The sequence below is a fragment of the Glossina fuscipes genome, unplaced genomic scaffold (assembly GCF_014805625.2).
Source record: "Glossina fuscipes isolate IAEA_lab_2018 unplaced genomic scaffold, Yale_Gfus_2 1, whole genome shotgun sequence".
In the NCBI taxonomy this organism is placed as follows: domain Eukaryota; kingdom Metazoa; phylum Arthropoda; class Insecta; order Diptera; family Glossinidae; genus Glossina; species Glossina fuscipes.
This window is the reverse complement of record NW_023998415.1, coordinates 26,169,740-26,189,854: the sequence shown is the minus strand read 5'-3', so window position 1 is coordinate 26,189,854 and position 20,115 is coordinate 26,169,740. Positions and strand designations below refer to the sequence as shown.

At 33.0% G+C, this 20,115-nt stretch overlaps 2 protein-coding genes across 3 annotated transcripts; both read left to right on the top strand.

The window, feature by feature from the left end:
* Nucleotides 1-216: 216 nt before the first annotated feature.
* LOC119631641 (ras-related protein RabX) lies at nucleotides 217-5,183 on the top strand. Its single transcript, XM_038024029.1, has 3 exons — nucleotides 217-668; nucleotides 1,991-2,198; nucleotides 4,548-5,183. The coding sequence occupies exons 1-3, from the start codon at nucleotides 639-641 to the stop codon at nucleotides 4,880-4,882; spliced, it is 573 nt and encodes a 190-aa protein (XP_037879957.1). The 5' UTR covers nucleotides 217-638; the 3' UTR covers nucleotides 4,883-5,183.
* Nucleotides 5,184-6,019: 836 nt separating this feature from the next.
* On the top strand, nucleotides 6,020-16,774 carry LOC119631858. Of its 2 annotated transcripts, none has more exons than XM_038024390.1 (4): nucleotides 6,020-6,086; nucleotides 14,607-15,149; nucleotides 15,247-15,859; nucleotides 15,933-16,774. In XM_038024390.1, exons 2-4 carry the CDS (start codon nucleotides 14,700-14,702, stop codon nucleotides 16,163-16,165), a joined length of 1,296 nt encoding a protein of 431 aa, XP_037880318.1. In that variant the 5' UTR covers nucleotides 6,020-6,086; nucleotides 14,607-14,699; the 3' UTR covers nucleotides 16,166-16,774. The 2 variants fall into 2 exon arrangements, with proteins under 2 accessions (XP_037880318.1, XP_037880317.1); XM_038024389.1 differs by lacking the exon at nucleotides 6,020-6,086 and adding an exon at nucleotides 6,626-6,670.
* The last annotated feature ends 3,341 nt before the right edge of the window (nucleotides 16,775-20,115 follow it).

Sequence of the window (20,115 nt, the reverse complement as noted above, 5' to 3'; positions counted from 1 at the left end):
CGGTAGTTTATTTATATTTTTATGTTATATCCATGAACAAATATGCGTACACAGGTGTAGCTTTGTGTATGCAAGGCGAACGTAAGGTTTTGAACATATGTTTATGTAAATATTCGTACACGTGCTTAAAAACGTTATTTAAAGGTATTTTTTGCGATCGAATAGTTTCACGTCTATGGAATATATGTAAACATTCACTTAAACATATTAGAATATATATATAAACAAATCAACATATGCAACTTTTTACTGTATTTGTTGGTATTTATATATTCGTTCATTCATTCATTCATTCATTGATTGATTGATGTATTCTTCCAGTATAAATAAAATCGGATCCTTCACTGTGCTCGCTGTTTCTATAAAAAGCTTTCAGATGAAATCGTTATTGTCATTATTGTCAAGTGTGCTATAAGCGTTCACTTCCTTCTACTGCTTCGCTGACAGAAACGTAGATCGTTTTGTTGGTTTCATTCACTCAAGTGCATTATCGTGTTTCCAATAAAAAAAAATAAATAAAAAAAATGATATTTATTTGACTCATGTGTGCTCTGACATTCGTCGGCGTCGTACGTGCTCTTTAAAAAAAAACAACATTTCAAGCAGGAAAAAACAAAAAATCAACCGTACAAAAGTTAATGAAAACAAAAAATATGTTATTCAAAAAGGTGAGTTCGGATGTTAAAGTCCCTGCTCACTTACTTACTTTCATTAGAAACCTCCTAATATATACGCGGACAAGAACAAGATGGAAAATTTCCAGTTGGACAAGGAAAAGATGTAATTTTGTGTCCTTATATTCTTTGATTGTCTTACGAAGACCATTTTCAAAGCGATTTTCAGTCTTGAAAAGATCTGAGATTAGGTGTTAGGCAGAATATTAGCAAAATTTAGTAAATAAATCGAATATGCCCAGAGTTTTTGCTAATGAAGAAGGATCTCGTGGAGAAGAAGGTCCCCGTGTATGCTTTTTATCCGCTTGATGAAAACAACTTGCATGTTATTAGTCAGGTGTTGTGTTGTCCTAGTAAAGAGAGTTTCTTCTCTGTAAGCTTTTCGAGTAAATGCAAGAAACTTTTCCGGTTTGATATCCATTATCGAGGGATGAGCAGTATATTTAATTTGTTAAAATGCTTGCAATGCCCAGATGGAAGTTTCAGAGATTCCATAAAACGCTTGATCAGTACTAAATTGTTAATCGGTTTACGCGTGTCCGTCTGTCCGTCTGTGTAACGTCTGCTATAAACATTCTCTTGGCCGCAAAAATAAAGCTCTCGATTTCAAATTTGGCAGAAATATTTGCAAAGCTTGCATGCAGGTTGACATTGAAAATCTGTTAAATCGGTTGAAGGACAAGCCTACAGTCCAAGTGAGCAAGGTCAGAACACCTCTGTTTTTCAAAAGAAATAAAAAATTCGTTTTTTGACTCATTATTCGTAAACTATAGCAGATAATTGCACAAAAATTTGAACTCATATTTTATGGGCGATGCTGTACTACCTGCCTACTTATTATATATTACCAAAATTTAATTCCTTTTAGCTCAATATCTTTATAACGGGCGGAGATAAACTTCAAAAAGCCCATAAAATACATAAATTCTTAGGCGATTTCAAATTTGGAATGCATCTAAGCATGTCTGTCTGTCCGTCTGCTCAACTGTGTAGTATTTGAGCATTAAGATACCGCCTACAAATTTTCTTAAAGATTTTGAAAATCACCAAAACCGATCAAAGGGCACGCCTACGACGACCACCCGTCTATGCGCCAAGAACTTTTATTTTGAATATAAATAAAATCAGCCTCGCGCCCTCCATATCATAGGGCATGAAAATGTATTTCTTTTATTTTTTTTGTCTTTTTAGTAAATCGGTAATAAATACAAAAAATTCGGTCACGACCGAATCTAATTTTCTTACTTGTCTTTTATTAAATATACCCAAATATAAATTCTTATGATTAATTTTCGTGCATTGTCTTATTTATGCAGATTTCAACCAAATTTATTCTACTTGTAAGCATAATACAAAGCCTGGTAACGACATTTGCAACAGGTACTTACTGCTCGCTCGATAGCATGAAAATGTTCGCGATGCAGGCTTGCGAACATTTATTTGAATTTGACGATTCGCATGCGAGGGAAACGCGTTCCCTATTTCATGGCCATAATAAACATATGAACAGCGACAATTTCGTTAGTAAGTTAAAAACGCTTAATAATATATATTAAATTATGTAATGTTTCATACGTTTCATTCAGTTTCTCTGTAAGTAGATAATCATCTTGTAAGTGTACGTATTATTAACCTGTGTTAACTGTGTATGACGAAACGCAATATAGAGCATTTGGGTGTTATGACGACGATATACTGATCATGATCCGTTCATCGGTCCTTGTTGGATTTTCTTATTTGTGTGTATGTGATTTCATCAAACTATTTCATTACAACCTATTTTCATATTACGCGTACTCTGTGTGCATGACGAGTATATTCGTCAATTTAAACGCACATTTTCCAGATAGCGTTCACACAGTTAACCGATTAAAAATGTAAACTTGATAAGTACATGCATTAGGAAATGCAATAGGATTTCATATCTTCTACTAGAATACGATCATATAACGATATGTTTGTATGAAGGCGCACGAGGAACATATAAGAGCATGTTATACATACATTTCACTCATCAGATAGTTTCTAAAAACAAATTTAGTTTTTCGGTCAGCGGAAGACTGGAGAGATCGCTTAACAATTTCCGGGACGGACTTAAAAGATATCGTCTCTATATTATTTTCAAGGATTAAAAATGGGGAAAACCGTTCTCGATAGTCAAAATGTGAAGTTGCAGGAGATGCAGGACCGTATCTTCCGTATGCTCCACAAGCAAAAAAAAACAAAGACTTGAATCGAATTACGGGTATATTGGGGAAACTGAAGCGTATCTTTAATGTCTCGACGTTAAGGTTAAACCAAAAAAAGAAACCAACGAAATGTTAAAAAAGCGTTAAACTGGTCTTACCATCCTCACAGGGTAGGGTCGAATTTGGCGAAAGGAAGAAAAAGCAACCATAACGATATTTTGATCTTACGCGGTTCGAAGATTTATTGACCGATCTATGCATTTAGCAATTTTGGTTTGTTTATTCATATGTGTATTCAACTATCCATCTATCGTTGCCGCTCCTCAACAAGCGCAAAGAGAGAAAATCGTTTCACGCATTATACGAATAAGCTTTTCGTAGAATTTCATAGAGAAAATTTGAAATTCGGGTAAAGACACGTTTAAAAGTATTTCCCTAATAAGGCACAAATTACTTTATCGATTACTCATTAAGTATGATTGTGTGTATCTAATTTATATTTATTTGTTTTCATTTCGACTTTCCTTACGCACGTGATCTCCAAGTTGAATCACTTACCGAATCGAGTTGAGCGTGTCTGTTCGTCGGTCTGCCCGATGTTTGCCCATGCATTTGTGTGCATTACCCGTCGCTCGCGATGTTAAACCTATTTTCAGGAAATTCAATTGCACAGTTATGTCTTATTAGTCTGTGAAGTATAGTCTACAGTTATGTCTTATCTGTACATTTTTTGAGAAAACCAACTTTTATACCTTGCACCACTTGTGGTACAGGGTATATGCTCGGACGTATGTAACATGCAGAAGGGCTTAAGATAGACCCACCTCTTATTATATGGATCCATTGAGAATAATAATCTGAATTGATCTAAGCCTGTCTGTCCGTCTCATGTCAGTCTATGTAAAATTGTGTGCAAGCTACAGGAGATATTTTCATAAAATTTGGTACACGGACATGTTTTGACTCATGGACGAATACTATTGAAACTAGTTCGGATTTCTTCACCCTTTCGGCCACTTCTCATATAACGAAAAGATTACAAAAAAAAATTGAAATTTTTGAACTTTCTTGGCAAAAATGGCAAAATAGTAGCATTTCGGCATTCTAAATTGATATGAAAACTTTGTACCGACTGGATCATTTTTTGAACACCCTCTCATATAAGGAAAACTGAAATTCATACGACAAAAAGGTATAATTTTCACTGCATCATGATAATGAAAATCAGATTATAATAGTAATTTAAGATAAAAAAATTAATTGTGCCAAATTTGGATCATCTGGGCCTATTTTTTGGATTCTACCCTAATAAGGATTTTCACGGAAATTGATCCACTGTAGAGCAGGAAAGTCCTAGTTTTAATATGTGGCGATAAAAATTGACCCGTAATAGTACTTTCATATCAAAAATAAGAATTGTTTTAGACAATGTGATGTAGGGTATTTAAAAGTCGGCACTGCCCAATTTAAAGGGAAACTGTAAAAATTATGATTTACTTGATTGATATTAAAATCAATAGAAATGTCAATAAAAAGCTCATTAAATAGGACATGAATATATAGGGCAACAATATTGATGCGACTGACTAGCGATAATGAAACTCCGTTTGTTTGAGAGATTTATTCAAATGAATTTGACAAAATACATTAACTTGAGATTTTGCGTATGCTTTATTCATTACAGCCTCCAGATATCGTAGCGAGAATAGGAATCATATATGTCGTAGTATATATCCACCAGGTGGCTATTTAAAGGTGAGCTTTAAACATTATCAAAAGCTCACGCGGCTAGATGTGTTTCCTAAATACAAGGCCAAGCAAACTTTGCAACGGGAGAAGAAGCGTCGGCATAAACGCGACGACAATAGTTATTATAACGGCAACAATGACAACAATAATGATAATAGTAATAATAATAATAATAATAATAACAACAACAACAACAATAACAACAACAACAACAACGATAGTATTATATATTGTTGCTATCATATATGTGACGAAGAATTCTTTTGCTAAAGGAGAAGAAATGTAATGACATAAGGAAGTGTTTGATGCGCGTGTAATTGTTCACTAAAACACTCATATCATTTTTATGTTTATATTTGAATAATAATTACACAGTTGGCGGCATAACGATAAGTCGATATTTAAACATAAATAATATTTATTTTTGTTAGTATTATGTAAATTGTTAAACTAAATAAAAAAATTATGAAAATGACTTGGACTTGATGAGTCTTTTCTCTCCTCAAACGCATTTCTCTTGCATACGAAGGTCGTACGGAAAATTTCATTTCTAAGCCAAATAAGAAGGACAATATCTCAAAGTCAAAATAGAAAACAAAAAATGGAAAGGGGACAGCAACGTGATGTTACGTGATGTTAAATAATCATTCGTTCCACCACGTAATTGTCCTAAGAAAATTCTTAGAAGTAAAGGAACATTGGAGTTCGTTCCTTCGTTCACGATTCCTTTAGGTTTAACGATTTGTCGCGAGATCAAACCACTATAAGCAATATCGTCCTTTTCCTTTCGTGAATGTGAATTTCTCCTCGCTTTAAACAACAAAATGTAAGAAAATTTTTTCGAGTAAATGTCATATCATGTTCAAGCAATATTTGCCGCCAGATACGAAATGGAAGCACATATTTATCCTAAGGAATTCGTAATTTTAGATACAGATGTTAAAGAGTTTTCAAGTAATGCCAAGCAACAATCGCTCAGTGCCTTTAAAGCTTATAAGCTTTTTTTTTTTTTTGCTTTTTTTTCTATCGTAGAAACTTTCAATTTACAGAGAACTGAAATGTAATCAAAAATAATTCTTTTCCGATATAAGAGAAAGTAAGAAAGAAAGCTTCTTCTTATTACTCTGTGCATATACTTTGGCTTTCTTTGTCGTTTTGTATTTTTATTTTTTTTTTTCTCAGTTTTACCTTTGTTGGCTTTTTTCATCAAAAAAATTATACAAACCTTCTGGTTTTTATGTGCCATCTGTGCATACACAGGCATGTTACGGTAAACATAGATAGATATGAGTGAAAATAAAAAAAAAAAATAAAAAATAAAAAAAAAAAGAAAAATGGAAAAAAATACAAAAAAGAAAACAATGACAGAAGAGGAAAGAGAATAAAGAAAGAGAAGGAAAAAACAAAATAAGATAGAGAGAGAGAGGAAGATTAAGTAGTGAGAAGTAAAATTTTCCGAGAACTACATACGTATGTAAGTTCAATGTTTTTAGAATTTTCCAACTAACAAACGGAATCGAGTGAACGGCAGCAGTACATAAAAGAAAATTTTATGTTTTGTGTATATATATATATATATATATATATATATATGTATATATATATATATATGTATTTTGGAATGTTTGTGATATTATGTGCGATTAAGCAACTTTAAAATCAGCAAGAAAAAAAAAAAAACAGATAGAAAAATTCTTGTATATATACGTATTTGAACGGTGGTAGCACGGTATTACACGTATCTAAAATAAATGGAAACGTTTTGAATTTTTTCATTAAATTGCTACAAATAACGAAAAAAAAAATATATATATATATATATATGTATATGTAATAAATAAATACAAAATAATACTTCTATTGAGATTAATAATAAATATCAAAAAATAATAAACAAAAAAAAAGAAGAAGAAGCAAAATACGGAAATATTGTTTAGTTGGAAATTTTATAAAATCGAAAAGTAATTTTTAAAATATTTAAATACACATAATATATATATATATATATATATGCGTGAAAAGAAAATTCAAACTATCCGAAGAATTATTAATATATTGGTAAGCCCATAACTGATAAATAGTTAAGAATTGTCAGGAAAAACGGTTTTCCTCTTATCTGCAAAATTTTTCTTAAAAAACAAAATTTATGTTTTCCTTACAACTAGATATTCCGATGTCAGTCAAATAAATGACATATGTAAATGTGTGCACATAAATATTGTGTGTTTGTGTGTTTGTGTGTGTGTGTGTGTGTGTGTATGTGTATGTGTATATATAGCTTTGCCTATTCGCTTATGAATCTATTCTCTGTGTATTGCATTAAGAAAAGTGTGTCAGTAAAATGAAATGATGTGATGAAAACAAAGAAGAATGAAATAAAAGGAGAAAATGAAAAAAAAATTAATAAACAAAAAAGGGAGAAAAACCGATGAATGATATGTTAAAAGAGAAAATTCAATTATCCTTTTTAAGGCTCTCGCACATATGCTTCCAAAACTTGTACACTTTATTTATATATATATATATATATATATATATATGTATATATTTAATGTTATGAATATATAAATATACAGGTGTTTGTGTACAGACATTTATACACCTACACACACATACACAAATGCACACACACACACATGCATATACGTAACAGTTTCTAATATATGGTTTATGATATTATTGAAATTCCGGCACTCTTGACATACATACGCATCATATACATACATCCACGATACTATGTATACAGAAAGAATATTTTGAGTATCTCTTATGATATAAGTGAGAACATGAAAAAGTGTGAAAAAATATTCACCAAAATACTTATATATATATATATCTCGTGTGTGTTTGTGCGTGTACGTATGGCACGCATCCATGTTTGTTTTGTTATACAATATGTGTCACGTTTGAAAAACTGGAACACTTTCGGGATATTTTCTCTTTATAATGCCTTAAATGGATGTGTGTGTTACGTTATTTGGGCTTCATTTAATGATTTTGTTAATTCATTTTTGCCTTGTATGTGTATACTAAATATTTACTTTGTTACATATATATAGATATATATATATATATATACAGATAATATGAGATAATTTTTGCTCACATATGTGTACTTTTGTGTACTTTTATGTATGCATCTACGTACATGTGTACATATGTATATATATATATATATGTATATATATATATTTGTATATATATATATCTATTTGTGTGTGCACACATATATATATATATATATATATATATATGTGTGTGTGTGCCTGTGTGTATTTATGTTTCCTATTGTGTAAAACAATGTTTTTGTTTGTTTCCTATTCCTTGCTTTACATTTCATTTGCTTTGCTTATTTCGAACACAAATGCAAAAATCTCTTTAATTGTGAACACATTTGCAAGAACATGTGGTAACACCAGTTGATCAGATTTAAGGTTAGCTCGATTTGCTTGCGATAAAATAAATGTAAATGTATACATTATTTTATTATAAACGCATGTTGTATGTATGTGCATACACTCTTCATTCGGGTCGCTAGATCTTTAATATAATTATTATAAAAGGAAATAGTTTAGCATTTCATGTGTAATTGCTATAACCCTATATATATATATATATAAATATATAAATGTATATGTATATGTAAACATTAAATGTCATCTAGGTCGTATAAGTAACTAAATATCTGCTTTCAAATTATTTGTTTATCACACGCTTCGTTATTCAGTCATGTAAATAACAATTAGTCATTATAGTCATTACGAATCATTAATAATTAGCGATAGTTACGAGTATCCTTTGTAATAATAATAAAGGTGTGACAATTGCAATAGGTTTTTTTTTTCAATTTTTATTATTAATGAATAAATGATTGCCCCGTAAATTTGAGTACTCTTTGAACATTTATGTCTATTTGTTTATTTGCTTTCCCGTAGCCGCAAATGGAATTCAATTTTTAAGAGTTTGGTTAGCGCAGTACGATTTCGGGTTGTCTTTGAATGTTAGGTATCCTGATCCATATGTTTACTTATTTAGTAAAAAACTAGAAATTAAAGTCTTACATCATGCATAGCGTCATTTGCATAAAAATCAATCCGCGTGTACTTTACGCTTCAGATCGACGAGTCTATTGTCATATTTTACATAACATTTTTGTTATGTTATGCTTATACAACAATAACTCGGAGTGTGCATATTGTAAAAGGTGGGAAGGATTTATTACAATTACGAACCAAAAAATTTTGCTTTCGAATTTTTTCTTCTTGGTACGCATGTATGTGTAGATAACGCCACGTTTAGTGTGCCATAGGGACAAAAAAGATCTGTCCATCAGTCAAGAGACTGGCTTTACCAGCATTCTCAGGCGCTCGTCTTGCTGTTGCGAGTATAACGCAGGACTCGACATCGCGGCTGTTAGCTCCCTAACCGCTCTGCCCCGTCTTTGTCTGTACTGGCATCTTGCAAGCAAAAATTTCCCTTTTTCTTTACCTACAATTTTTCCCAAACGCCAGTGTATGTATGCATTGATGCAATTTCTCAGAGGCTGGGGATATTTGAAAAAAAAGAGAGAAGAAAACCCGGACGGACGGTATTCTGGCAATTTCCAAATAAAATCCATAGATAAGTCGGTGTACGACACATCTATATAGTCGTCTAGGAAGTCCTGTTTAATTGCAAAAAAGTTTAATCAGAATATTTACGACATATATGTATATCGAGGGGATGGATCTTCGATTTCTTTTGTGGTCAAATATTTTACCGAAGCCCGTAAAGCTTGTTTAATATCAAATTGTGAATCGATTGAAGCACGTCCGTCCGTCCGTTTCTCCCTATGGCAAACATGCCCTCTCGATATCGATTTTAAATGTGGTAAAAACATTGGAACTTCTTGGTCATCAACATGAAGCAAATCGATAAAAGGACATACCTGCAGTGTAACATAAATTGAAAGCATCACTGCTTATCGTGTTTTTTGCTAGTTACTCATAAAAAACATTCTACGTATATTCTATGCAAAATTAAAAAAAATCACTTACGCTCTTCCGATTATTTTTTTTAACACAAAGATTGTAGAATCGCCTCCGTAACAAGAATCGCGTTGTGAAAATGAAATTTGGCACTAATATTCGTTGATTGATTACGGACCCAGGGTAAAAAAGTGGCCGAGATCTGCTCACATCGATGGCCGCAATGTAGAAAAATCAGAAACAACTTTTATAACTTTCGATCTCCTGAAGATATTCTCGTAGAAGTTGCTACTGTGATATGCGCCATAACCATCTACATATTCCATCTGCCTAATGGTAATTCGCTCGTTTCACTAGCACATACGCAATTAATGTGAATTTCAATATTTTTTCAATTAATTTCCAGCTTATTATTAATAAATAGGCAGGCAATGTGCTAATGGAATGCGTTATGCATTATCGAATGCGAGAAGAAAAAACTTGAGACTAATATAATTCTTTTAGGGGCATTTTTGTAGATCGCTGTTACGATCGCGTAGATAACCATACACGGTTAATGATAACATATTCCGTAAGACACATGCATTAAGAATTTGCAAATTTTTTTTGTATCTTCGATGCTTAGATGCACGTTTCGTAAATTCATCTTATCGGTCTCATGAAAAGTTCTCTTCTTAGTGAGTAAAATACAATTTTCTTATTACCTATAACAGAAATCGTATAATTTATTAAGTGTAACTGTTAGCGAACTAATCAATGAATCACGATCGTAAACACATATTATGTGATGCGTTCTTCTTTAATCATCGTACAGTAAGTAAAATATAATTTTGGGTGCGAGTGAGTAAATATAATTTTTTTATTACCTGTAACAGAAATCGTATAATTTATTAAGCGTAACTGTTCAATGCGAACTAATCAATGAACAATGAATGATCGTAAACACATATTATGTGATGCGTTCTCCTTTAATCATCGTACATTCGTTCTAATAAATATATATGATAGATATGTATAAATATATGTGTATGCAATAAAAATACAAATTTTGTAATCGATGTATGTCGAGTTCTGAAATATCTATGCAGTCAGTACACTGTACAGTATAAGTTTTAAAGTCGGCCTTAGAAGTTTATTGTGTTATTGTTATCGAAATTATTTCATTTCGTTGTTTGGTAGCTATTTTTGCTAATTTTTAATAACCATATACATACATGTATATATGGCCGTCACTATTCAATTTCAAGGTTAATAATTAGAATTAAATTTAAGTCAAGTTTGAATATTATCCAACTGCTAACTGCTGGCAAATAAGATCCGAAAGGAATACACCAGCGTAGCGTAGCGTAGCATAACTTTAAATATTAATAACAAAGACAATCATTCACAGTAAAGAAATACAATCAGGATATTGATCTTGCTATTGATAAAATTATATGCTTCAGTTTAACTTGAACGTTAGAACAGTTCTAATCATTTACATATTGTCCCCACTTGCCTGCACTGCTTTGCCAATTGAATATATTTGCAGTCGTAAGTAATGATATAGAAATTACATAGTACATCACTCAATAAGTCTCCAATCTGATACGTATATGGTAACGCTGCCTCCAGCTCATATGATTTCACTCGCCATAGTGCCGACAATCAATTTATAGGTTACAGTGATTTTATAATTTTCAAAACAATATAAAACTTTCGAGTTTCCCGTCTCGGTTGAATGTTGCTCTTTGAGCGGCCAGCTACCATCGACAAACGTCGACCAGTCGACTGAGAATAGTATGACACGTTTCTTGTCATTACTGTGCAGTTTCATAGTATAAATACAATTGAATGACGATATTGTGAAAACAAAAATGACAAGCTAGACCGAAGACTTATTGAGCGCCGCAATATATTCGTCTAGGAAGAAATTAATTAACATACGTTGCTAGCTGATCTTAAAGCGATTGAAGAGTGATAATTTAAAAATTTGAAATGTCTATCAAAGCGTTCGTCACACTGACACGCACACGATGCTTTCAATTATCAATAGCTTTTTTCAACATTAATTGCTTCTTATAACTGCGCTAACTTGGCGTATTAAAATATATATGTAGTTTTTTAAGATTTCCAAAATTTAGGCTACCAACTATTCATTCGAAAACCTAGGCACCAAACATTCAACCCAAGCTGCATATGGTTTTGACGAAAGCGTTCAACTAATTTTTGCATTTGTCCTATGCACTCACTTTAAATCGAAAAATGAATTGAAAACCGAAACTAAAGTTGAAAAAAAAAACCTTTGTCATCTTGTAATCTAAAGAGGAGAAGAAGGTTTTTTTTTTTGAAATAGGTTAGTGTATTAACTAACTTTGTAGCTTAACTGCATAATAATGGAAAGAAGAAGGTTAGTGCGATTTTAGCTGGTGGACAGAAGAACATCCCTGATTCGATTCCGTTTATTTCTAATTTAAGATGGTCCTGAAAAGATAAACAAGTGAGAAAGATAGGTCCCCCAACATTAGAGCAAATGATGATTCCATACCAAGAATTCGATCTAAATCGCCGATTTTTTATTCAGTAAATATTGTTGCGGAAGTCCCAAATCCAGTTCATTTTAACTAATCGATTTTCCCAGAAAATAAGTTTCCTAGAGGGAGAAAATCCAAGCGCAAATTCGCGGCGCGACGTGCATATGCCGGCCTAAGAAAAAGTTTAGCTAACGAAGATAAAAAAAACCAAGTCATGAACTTGGCTAATAGCAATATGCTTGTAAAAATGTATGTAAATAAACTATTTACGGAAGACGGAGAAAAAGAATATTAGAGTTGAGAAGTCGGGAGTACTGCCAAAGTAAAATGTAAATACTCCTGTCCTTATTGATATATTTATATGAAACGAATTATGAAATAAATTGATTGGTAAATAAAACAGTGTTGTAATGAAGACGTGCCAGTGTATTTCTCTTGAAAAGCATAGCGACGATCTAGCGATACGAACAGTATCCAAAAGAGAATATCGTAACAATATTTATTATGCAAAACAAAAGAATGTGCACGTGTTGAGATTATTAGTATTTGGATCGCTTTTGCTATTTGCATAGGTCGGGCTAATGTAATAAAAAGTTTTGCCGAAGAAAAGCAAGAGAAATAATTAAACAGAAAATAAAAATATATAGCGCGAGATGGTGCAATACATATATAATATAGGAGCAGTAATTAATTAATACAAAATTTCACTCATCCGAGGCAGATTTCTTCTCTATATAGGATTCTTTCGTTCACATTTACACTTAAACTGACCTTGATAAATATGTAATATTTATATTAGCTCATAATAAAAAGTCTTTGCGGTTTTTTCCGCGGAATCATGTTAACAATTACATATAGACATTTTTTGTGAAGATAGTTTTCTAATTCTTTGTTCGTGTGAAAAGTTACATTGATTTTAAAATACGCTATGTGATGCTTTTTTACTACAAAAAAAGGTAAAGCTCGTTGACAAATTTGTAAAGTGTTCGGTGAGAATGCTGTGAGTGAACGAGCCCAGGATCCAAGTGTTGTTTCCTCGATTCCATTTCGGAAATTTCGATGTGAAAGGTGCATCCCGCTGAAATTTTGCAACTAAAGAAGCAAGACCGGCACATAAGCTTTCAGGAGCAGGGCAATCATCTGAAAGGAGCAGGCTACAAAGAGGAGCTCGAAAGCACGGAAAAACCGCGAAGATTTTTTATATGACCCGTAACATGGTAAAGCAATTAGAAGTCCACTAGAGAACTCGCTGTGGAACTCAATTACGTATATATCACAATTTTTACGATATCCGATCGTAAGCGGCCCCAGTCATCTTTTGATAATTTTTTGTTCTAAAAATATTTGATGTTTTTTCCTATATATGCGGTCGTGGGCGTGATGAAAGGTATAACGTAGTAGTACTTATGTGAGTGTGTAAAACGCGGTGATATAATCTACTATACACATTTTATTATAAAACAGTTTGTGTGTATATCCTTATCTCCGTCTACATCGCATTTTTATCTTTATTGAATTGAGGGATTTGAGATTGTAAAGGGTATGTGCACGTGTTATTGATGAGCTAGCTAGTTCGGCAGAAACGAGAGGGAGTTTTGTTTATTATATTTTACCCCGCAAAAAACACCACAAAGAGTTGTAAACACAAAGATATACACGTGTGTTAGTCTATATAAGGACCAAAGGACGGACGAAACTTTGTCAAAGAAAGGACCGATCTTTCGCCGTGGGCCACTATTTAGCCTACCTTATCTATGATCTACTGAGAATGTCTTGATCTTGATCTTGAATATTTTTTTACATTCATTGATCACATCCATGACAACAGGCTTGTGTTACGTCGATGTTTAACGGCGTCAAGGATCTCCGGACCCCGCCTATACATGCGATTTCTATTCTAATCTTGGCTGGAATGAGTGCAGAGTAAATAAGCGTGACTTGTATTAATCGAATTATGGATCCGCTAAGTCCTTTATAACTTCGAAATAAGAGATCACGCGCATTGACATCGAACAAATTCAAGCATCGTTCAAGCAAAACCATTTAAGGCTAAGGTCGATGTGGTAAAAATACGTGCAGCAATATTTCGTATTGAATGTACTGAAAAGCCCCTTTAAATAATGGAGTTCAATGGAAATGAAATTTAAACAACAAGCAGAGAATTTTGTTGCATTAACGACCTCCATATTAGTTACGTTACGTATGTGAGGGGCGATGGTTAATCAAGCCGAACTTTATTTGGTTTCTTCATTGCTTTTAACATATGAGCATTTTAGAGTTTTCAATAAACGTTTGCACTTAGGCGTGCAAAGCATAGCATGACTGCGTCGCGCGGCCAAGTGCATATATCAATATACATACGAACATGTTATTCCTTTTCGGCACGCTTATTTCGCCATTGAACAGTAATTACGTAGCATTTATTTATATTCCAGACTATTACGTATTATATATTGAATTGCATTAGTGTGTTGTGTATGTGTGTGATTTATTTTTAACTTTTAATAATTTCAGAACAACGTTAGCAAACACTGCCCTGAATGACGAACAGGTGTGACTGAATTAAACGAGTATCAATTTGATTTTCAGAAGTGAAGAAAGGAACACATGAAAATGGTTTTACCTTTCGGTCTTTCGTCCGATGGCCAGCATAATCCAAATAATGAAAGTTTAAATGGCGGTTCCTCTCATTCAGTAACAAAGCCGCCTATAGCGCGGCCTTCATTTTATATGCGAGCGCACACGAACGTCTCAGCCGGCATACCGATAATACCAAGTCCTTATATCGATTTTATTGTGGTTAACGGCGATGACCGTTACATGATAAGATGCGAGAGAAAAGCAGTATTGGAGAATAGCGTCGAATTGGCCAAATTGATTCATGCCGGACCGAATAGTGGCCGCAAAGGTGACAATCATTTCCAAGTCTCAAATGTAGATAAACATGATTTCGAATTAATTATACGTTTTTTGGAAACAAAATTTGTAAAATATCGCGACCATTTACATATACTGAAAATACTGGAACTAGCGGATCGTTTCAATTGCCCCGATTTGGTATGCTCGATTCTAGTTCCAATTCGTAGAACATTTCATTAATACGGATTTTAATCACAAATATATATATGTATATATATATAAATATATTTTACAGATAATTCATTGCACACGCGAATTAGACCTTCAGCTAACAAGTGCCACCGTAATAGATGTTTTTCGTTGTCTCTGGTTCTATCAGGCGGTACAAGTCTCTAATCAATACCAATTAGGTGCCGTTATAACGACACAAGAATCCGCCTCTAAGAAGAACAAACGAAAAGCTCAGGTAATCGCTACAACGAATTCTAATTTCAATTTGAATTCTACAAACGTTCCCGCCCCAAATCCGAATCCATTTACTGCCGAAGACTACGGTGTAGCCCTGCTTAACAATGCTCTACAGCTAATTGATATGCATGCCGAATTAGTGCTGGCCAAGGAAGAATTGACTGAACTTCGTTTCGAAGAATTGGAAATGATTGCGAAACGTGAAGCTTTGCAGCTAAGTTCGGAGCGAACGTTATTTAATTGCCTGGCCGATTGGAGTACAGCAGAGTGTAGACGCAAAAATCTTGAGGCTAACACCGAAAATAGGCGAAAAGTTTTGGGCCCCCTTTGTTATATGCCCCGTTACGCTTTAATGAGCGCTCATGAATTTAGAACAGCTTGTGATCGTGTCGAGCTATTAAATCCAACGGAAATTCCACTTGTTAACGATATGATCGAAGGTAATGTAAAAAAAAAAAAAAAAAAAAAAGCAAGAATTAAAATAACAACAAATTTCTTGACCATCGACTTTAGGTAGGAAATCAAAGAATTTGACACTGGAGCAGAGCGAATTACTAGAGAAATTTCGCACTCCCCGGCCGGAGTTCGCTAAAATGCCCATACATCTTAGCGATCGCAGTAATCCAAAAAACTACCCAAAGAAAATGAGGAGTGCCGAGAAGAGTGCCGCTAATAACCAAGAGGCCGGTTGCTTAGAAAACTTTGGTTGGAATTGCTTAGCGGTGTTCGCATGCATTTTCGATTGAGATAAAACCAAAAATGTCCGCCGATTTAACCACAGCAGAGTAGTTGCAATTATCTATTTTTAATAGTTTTCGTTTTATATAGGCGCAAATTATATATTATGTATGTAAAACAAAAAAGAAGAAAAAAAAAAGAAAACAGAAAACAGAAAAAAACAACAACAACAACAAAACTCACACATGTCAAAAACCGAACGTATATTTCGACAATTGTGATCTTCCTCCTATTACTTTAACTGATCCCGTTAGCATGCATTCATTTCCTTAAGCTCACACATACGTGTACCTGTGTGTATGTGTTTGTGTGTGCAATCAATATATTTATTTATTTCATGTTACCAGTGAAAAATGGGTAATGGGAATTTAAGAAAAGAGCTCAACGATACACGGAATGGGAGAAACAGAGAGCCTCGACACTCGATCGGTAGATGCAAGCACTTTAATGCATTTATGTTTTTGAATGAATGTGTGTGATGTGTGCACGTATGCTTTTATATTTAAATTATTGTCTTGCGTGGCTGGGTACATGTTTCTGTGTTTTCGGCCGCGTTCCGATCCGTTAAATTAAAGTGCAATTAGGAACCCAAGGTAGACGACAAAAAAAAAAAAAATGAATGCATCAGTGCTGTCCGGCGTTTATTTTTGATTTATGTACAATTTCGTATATTTGAAGTAAATAAATTTGATATAAATTTCCATATATTCGCATATATCGCATCGATTGGTCGTCTAGATGCATACAAACACAGTCATACAACGCATGCAACGCCATAACCCGAATCGAGTGAGCGAGTCAGGCCAGGAAAACGGGTTTAAAACTCTTTAAAAAACGATACTTACAGAGGAGCTCAGATCAGGTCTTAGGTTCATTTATTCTGAGAAGAAAAAAGAAGAAGAGAAAATTTAAATTGAAAATAAGAAGCACAAAGAAAGAAGAAAGGGAAAAATTGACGCAATTGTAAGGATTTATTTCGAATAGTGCTCCTCGCTCGTAGTTCAAATGTAACGATTTGTTGTATCTACGCAATAGCGTATGTTAATGAAATTTATTTTTCTTTTTTTTTTTAATATATTTTTACGAATTTCCAATTCGGATGTTATGCAATCCGCACAACATATATCTCACTTAATTTACGTACTTTGTAATTTTTATAATTGTATTTTTTTTTTTTTTGTTTTTTTTTTCTTTTTTGCAAGATAATGTGAGCAACTTTTGCGCTCTCTTATCATTACTATGATTATTGTATATGAATATTTGTAGGTGTATGCTTCATATATAATACATATTTATGTTGAAATTTATTTCCCAAAAATGTTGTTCACATCTAGCATATATTTTATTGTATACATATATAAATATATATATGTATATAAACATACATACTAACATATATATATATATATATGTATATTTATGTACATATATATTTATATACATGTATATAGCATATACATATATATATATATATGTATGTATATGTATGTATATAAATATATGTATATAAATATGTATTTAAATATATATACATACTTTTATGTTTTACTTTAAATGTTGGAAAATTATGTTTTAATAGAAATTTATTAAATAAATTTTGTTGAAATATACATACGAACGCATCTCTGCATGTATGTGAATATACATTAATATGAACAAAATACTGTTTATTAGTGACAATAAGCGTAAGTATTCATATTAAAAGCTTCGATTTTCTAATATCATCTTTGCATTATTTATCTCTTAAAAAATGAGTCATGATTTAGGCGTGAGAAAGCTAACCGCGCACTGCGATGCCGCATTTACTCACAGCGTAGCAAAACTAATGACCAGCAAGCATGCATAGCTGTTCCATTCACCATAACCTGCAGATCTGAACCCCCAGCGGCTATTATCTGTCGTCAACTCGGCAAAAGATGATCCAGAGAAAAGGATACGTAGATAAATGAGACAATTACATAGGAAAATTACCGAATCTTTTCTACCTTTACCATATTTATTATAAAAAAAAAAAAAAAAAAAAAAAATCAAAGCAAAGAAATTTTGCCATTGGTTAGACGTAGACGTCTTTTTGAATGATCGACTTTCCATATACGTGGAAATTTTTATCGTTCTATCTGTTCAAAGTTGTGAAAGCAAAGAAAATCGCCAAAAACAGCGATCAGTCCAGGTTATGTTTTACTGTAAATATCACCTTCGACCGACTTGACTCATTTTCAATACCAAAGAACATAGAAGACAACGGTTGCCAAATAGACCGATATGCATAGATCGATTCAAAATTTGATATTGATTAAGAATATATATATATATATATATATACTTAAATAATTCACCGCGTTTGAACTTTCTTTTTCGATGTTGATTTGATAATACGGGTGTATTCACACGCTCACACGTAAAGCATGCAAATAGATTTGTGTTTCTTTTCTACTGTGATAGAGTAGCTTAGCTTCTATGCCTCTCGCTCTTTCTCTCTCTCTCTCTCTTTCTCTCTCTCTCTCTCTGTCTCTTACACCTCGTGTGTGCGTGTGTGTCTTTGTCCTAGGTGATTACCATATATATATTTACTCATGTTTATCATATATATATATATATATATATATATATATTAAAAGGTAGTAAAATCTCTCCATTAAATCGCGTGACCTGGCGTCTATATCACTATTAATGTAAATATCTTAAATAATTGCTAAAACACTCTCATATAAAAAATTCCATTCGGCTTTCAAGATGGACGCAAATTACAAGAAAAGAGCAGTTGCAGAACGAGATAGATTACCTTTCAGCTGGCAATCTCAGTCAGGAGCAAAGAAAAGAAATTTCATATAAATATCAATATCGCGAAAATCGGAAACACTACTCCCCGCTATCATTTAGTGACTATCTTTCCCCGAAGTCAAAAAAATTGCTAGAGCAAGTCAAAAGATGATTCATGAACTTACCCGCACCGCACAACATATTTAAACACGCTTTGATAACTCTTAGGTCAATATTTCGAACTAATAAATAAAAAATTATCTTCGCCTTAGGTAAAATTTTGAATATTGTTAAAAATAAAATTCAAGTCCAAGCTTAAAACTCTGAACTAAAGTAAACGCTATAAAATTTTAGATTTGATTCAAGGAAGAGAAAAGTTATGTCCCTCTATGCCCGGCAATTCTGGTATTCATGTTGGCCACTGATAATTGGTAAGCTTCTTGATGTGTATTTCTGGAATGGAATTTTCAAAGTATATAAAAAGCAAGTAAACACATGGTCGGGTAAGGCCAACCATCCATTAAGTGCTTTACGCTAGTTGCGCCTTATAAAATACCAAAACTTATATCTTGCTCTGATGTAAAGGCATATTTTTCATGGCAGTCGTTATATTGAAGGGAGCGCAAAACGCCGAGTAACTTGACCCAAATTTAACAAAAGATCAAAGATTTTTTATAACGATTTACTTAAGGTATGGGCTTCAAAAAGCTAATCTAAATATTACACATTTTGATGATATAAAGACCAACACTTTTCCTACGAAATGTTATATGGGGAGGTGTGGAAAAATTGGTCGATTCAAGTCAAATCTTTTATATAAAATTATTATGCAGAAATGAGACAAATAATAAGATAAGTTTCGACAATTGCCAGTTCCTTTTCATATTAATGATAATTTTTCAAAATTAGAATTCGATTCGATCCAATCTTTACTTTAAAGCTCGTAATATCTTGCGTGTATACATCTCAATAACATGAACGAGAAGATAGGCTTAAAAAAGCAAAAAAGGTAAAAATTCCTGTTTGGCGGAACGATGATAACATTCAAGGTTACGGTAATGGAGATGCGCGCGCTCAAGTTGTCGATTCGAAACATTTCCTTGGTGGGCGCATGCATTTTAAAAAAGCTGTTCTTTCAATCGGTTGGACTATCCGCGCAGGTTCAGTTGAAGAGCTTTACATGTCCGATGATATTGCA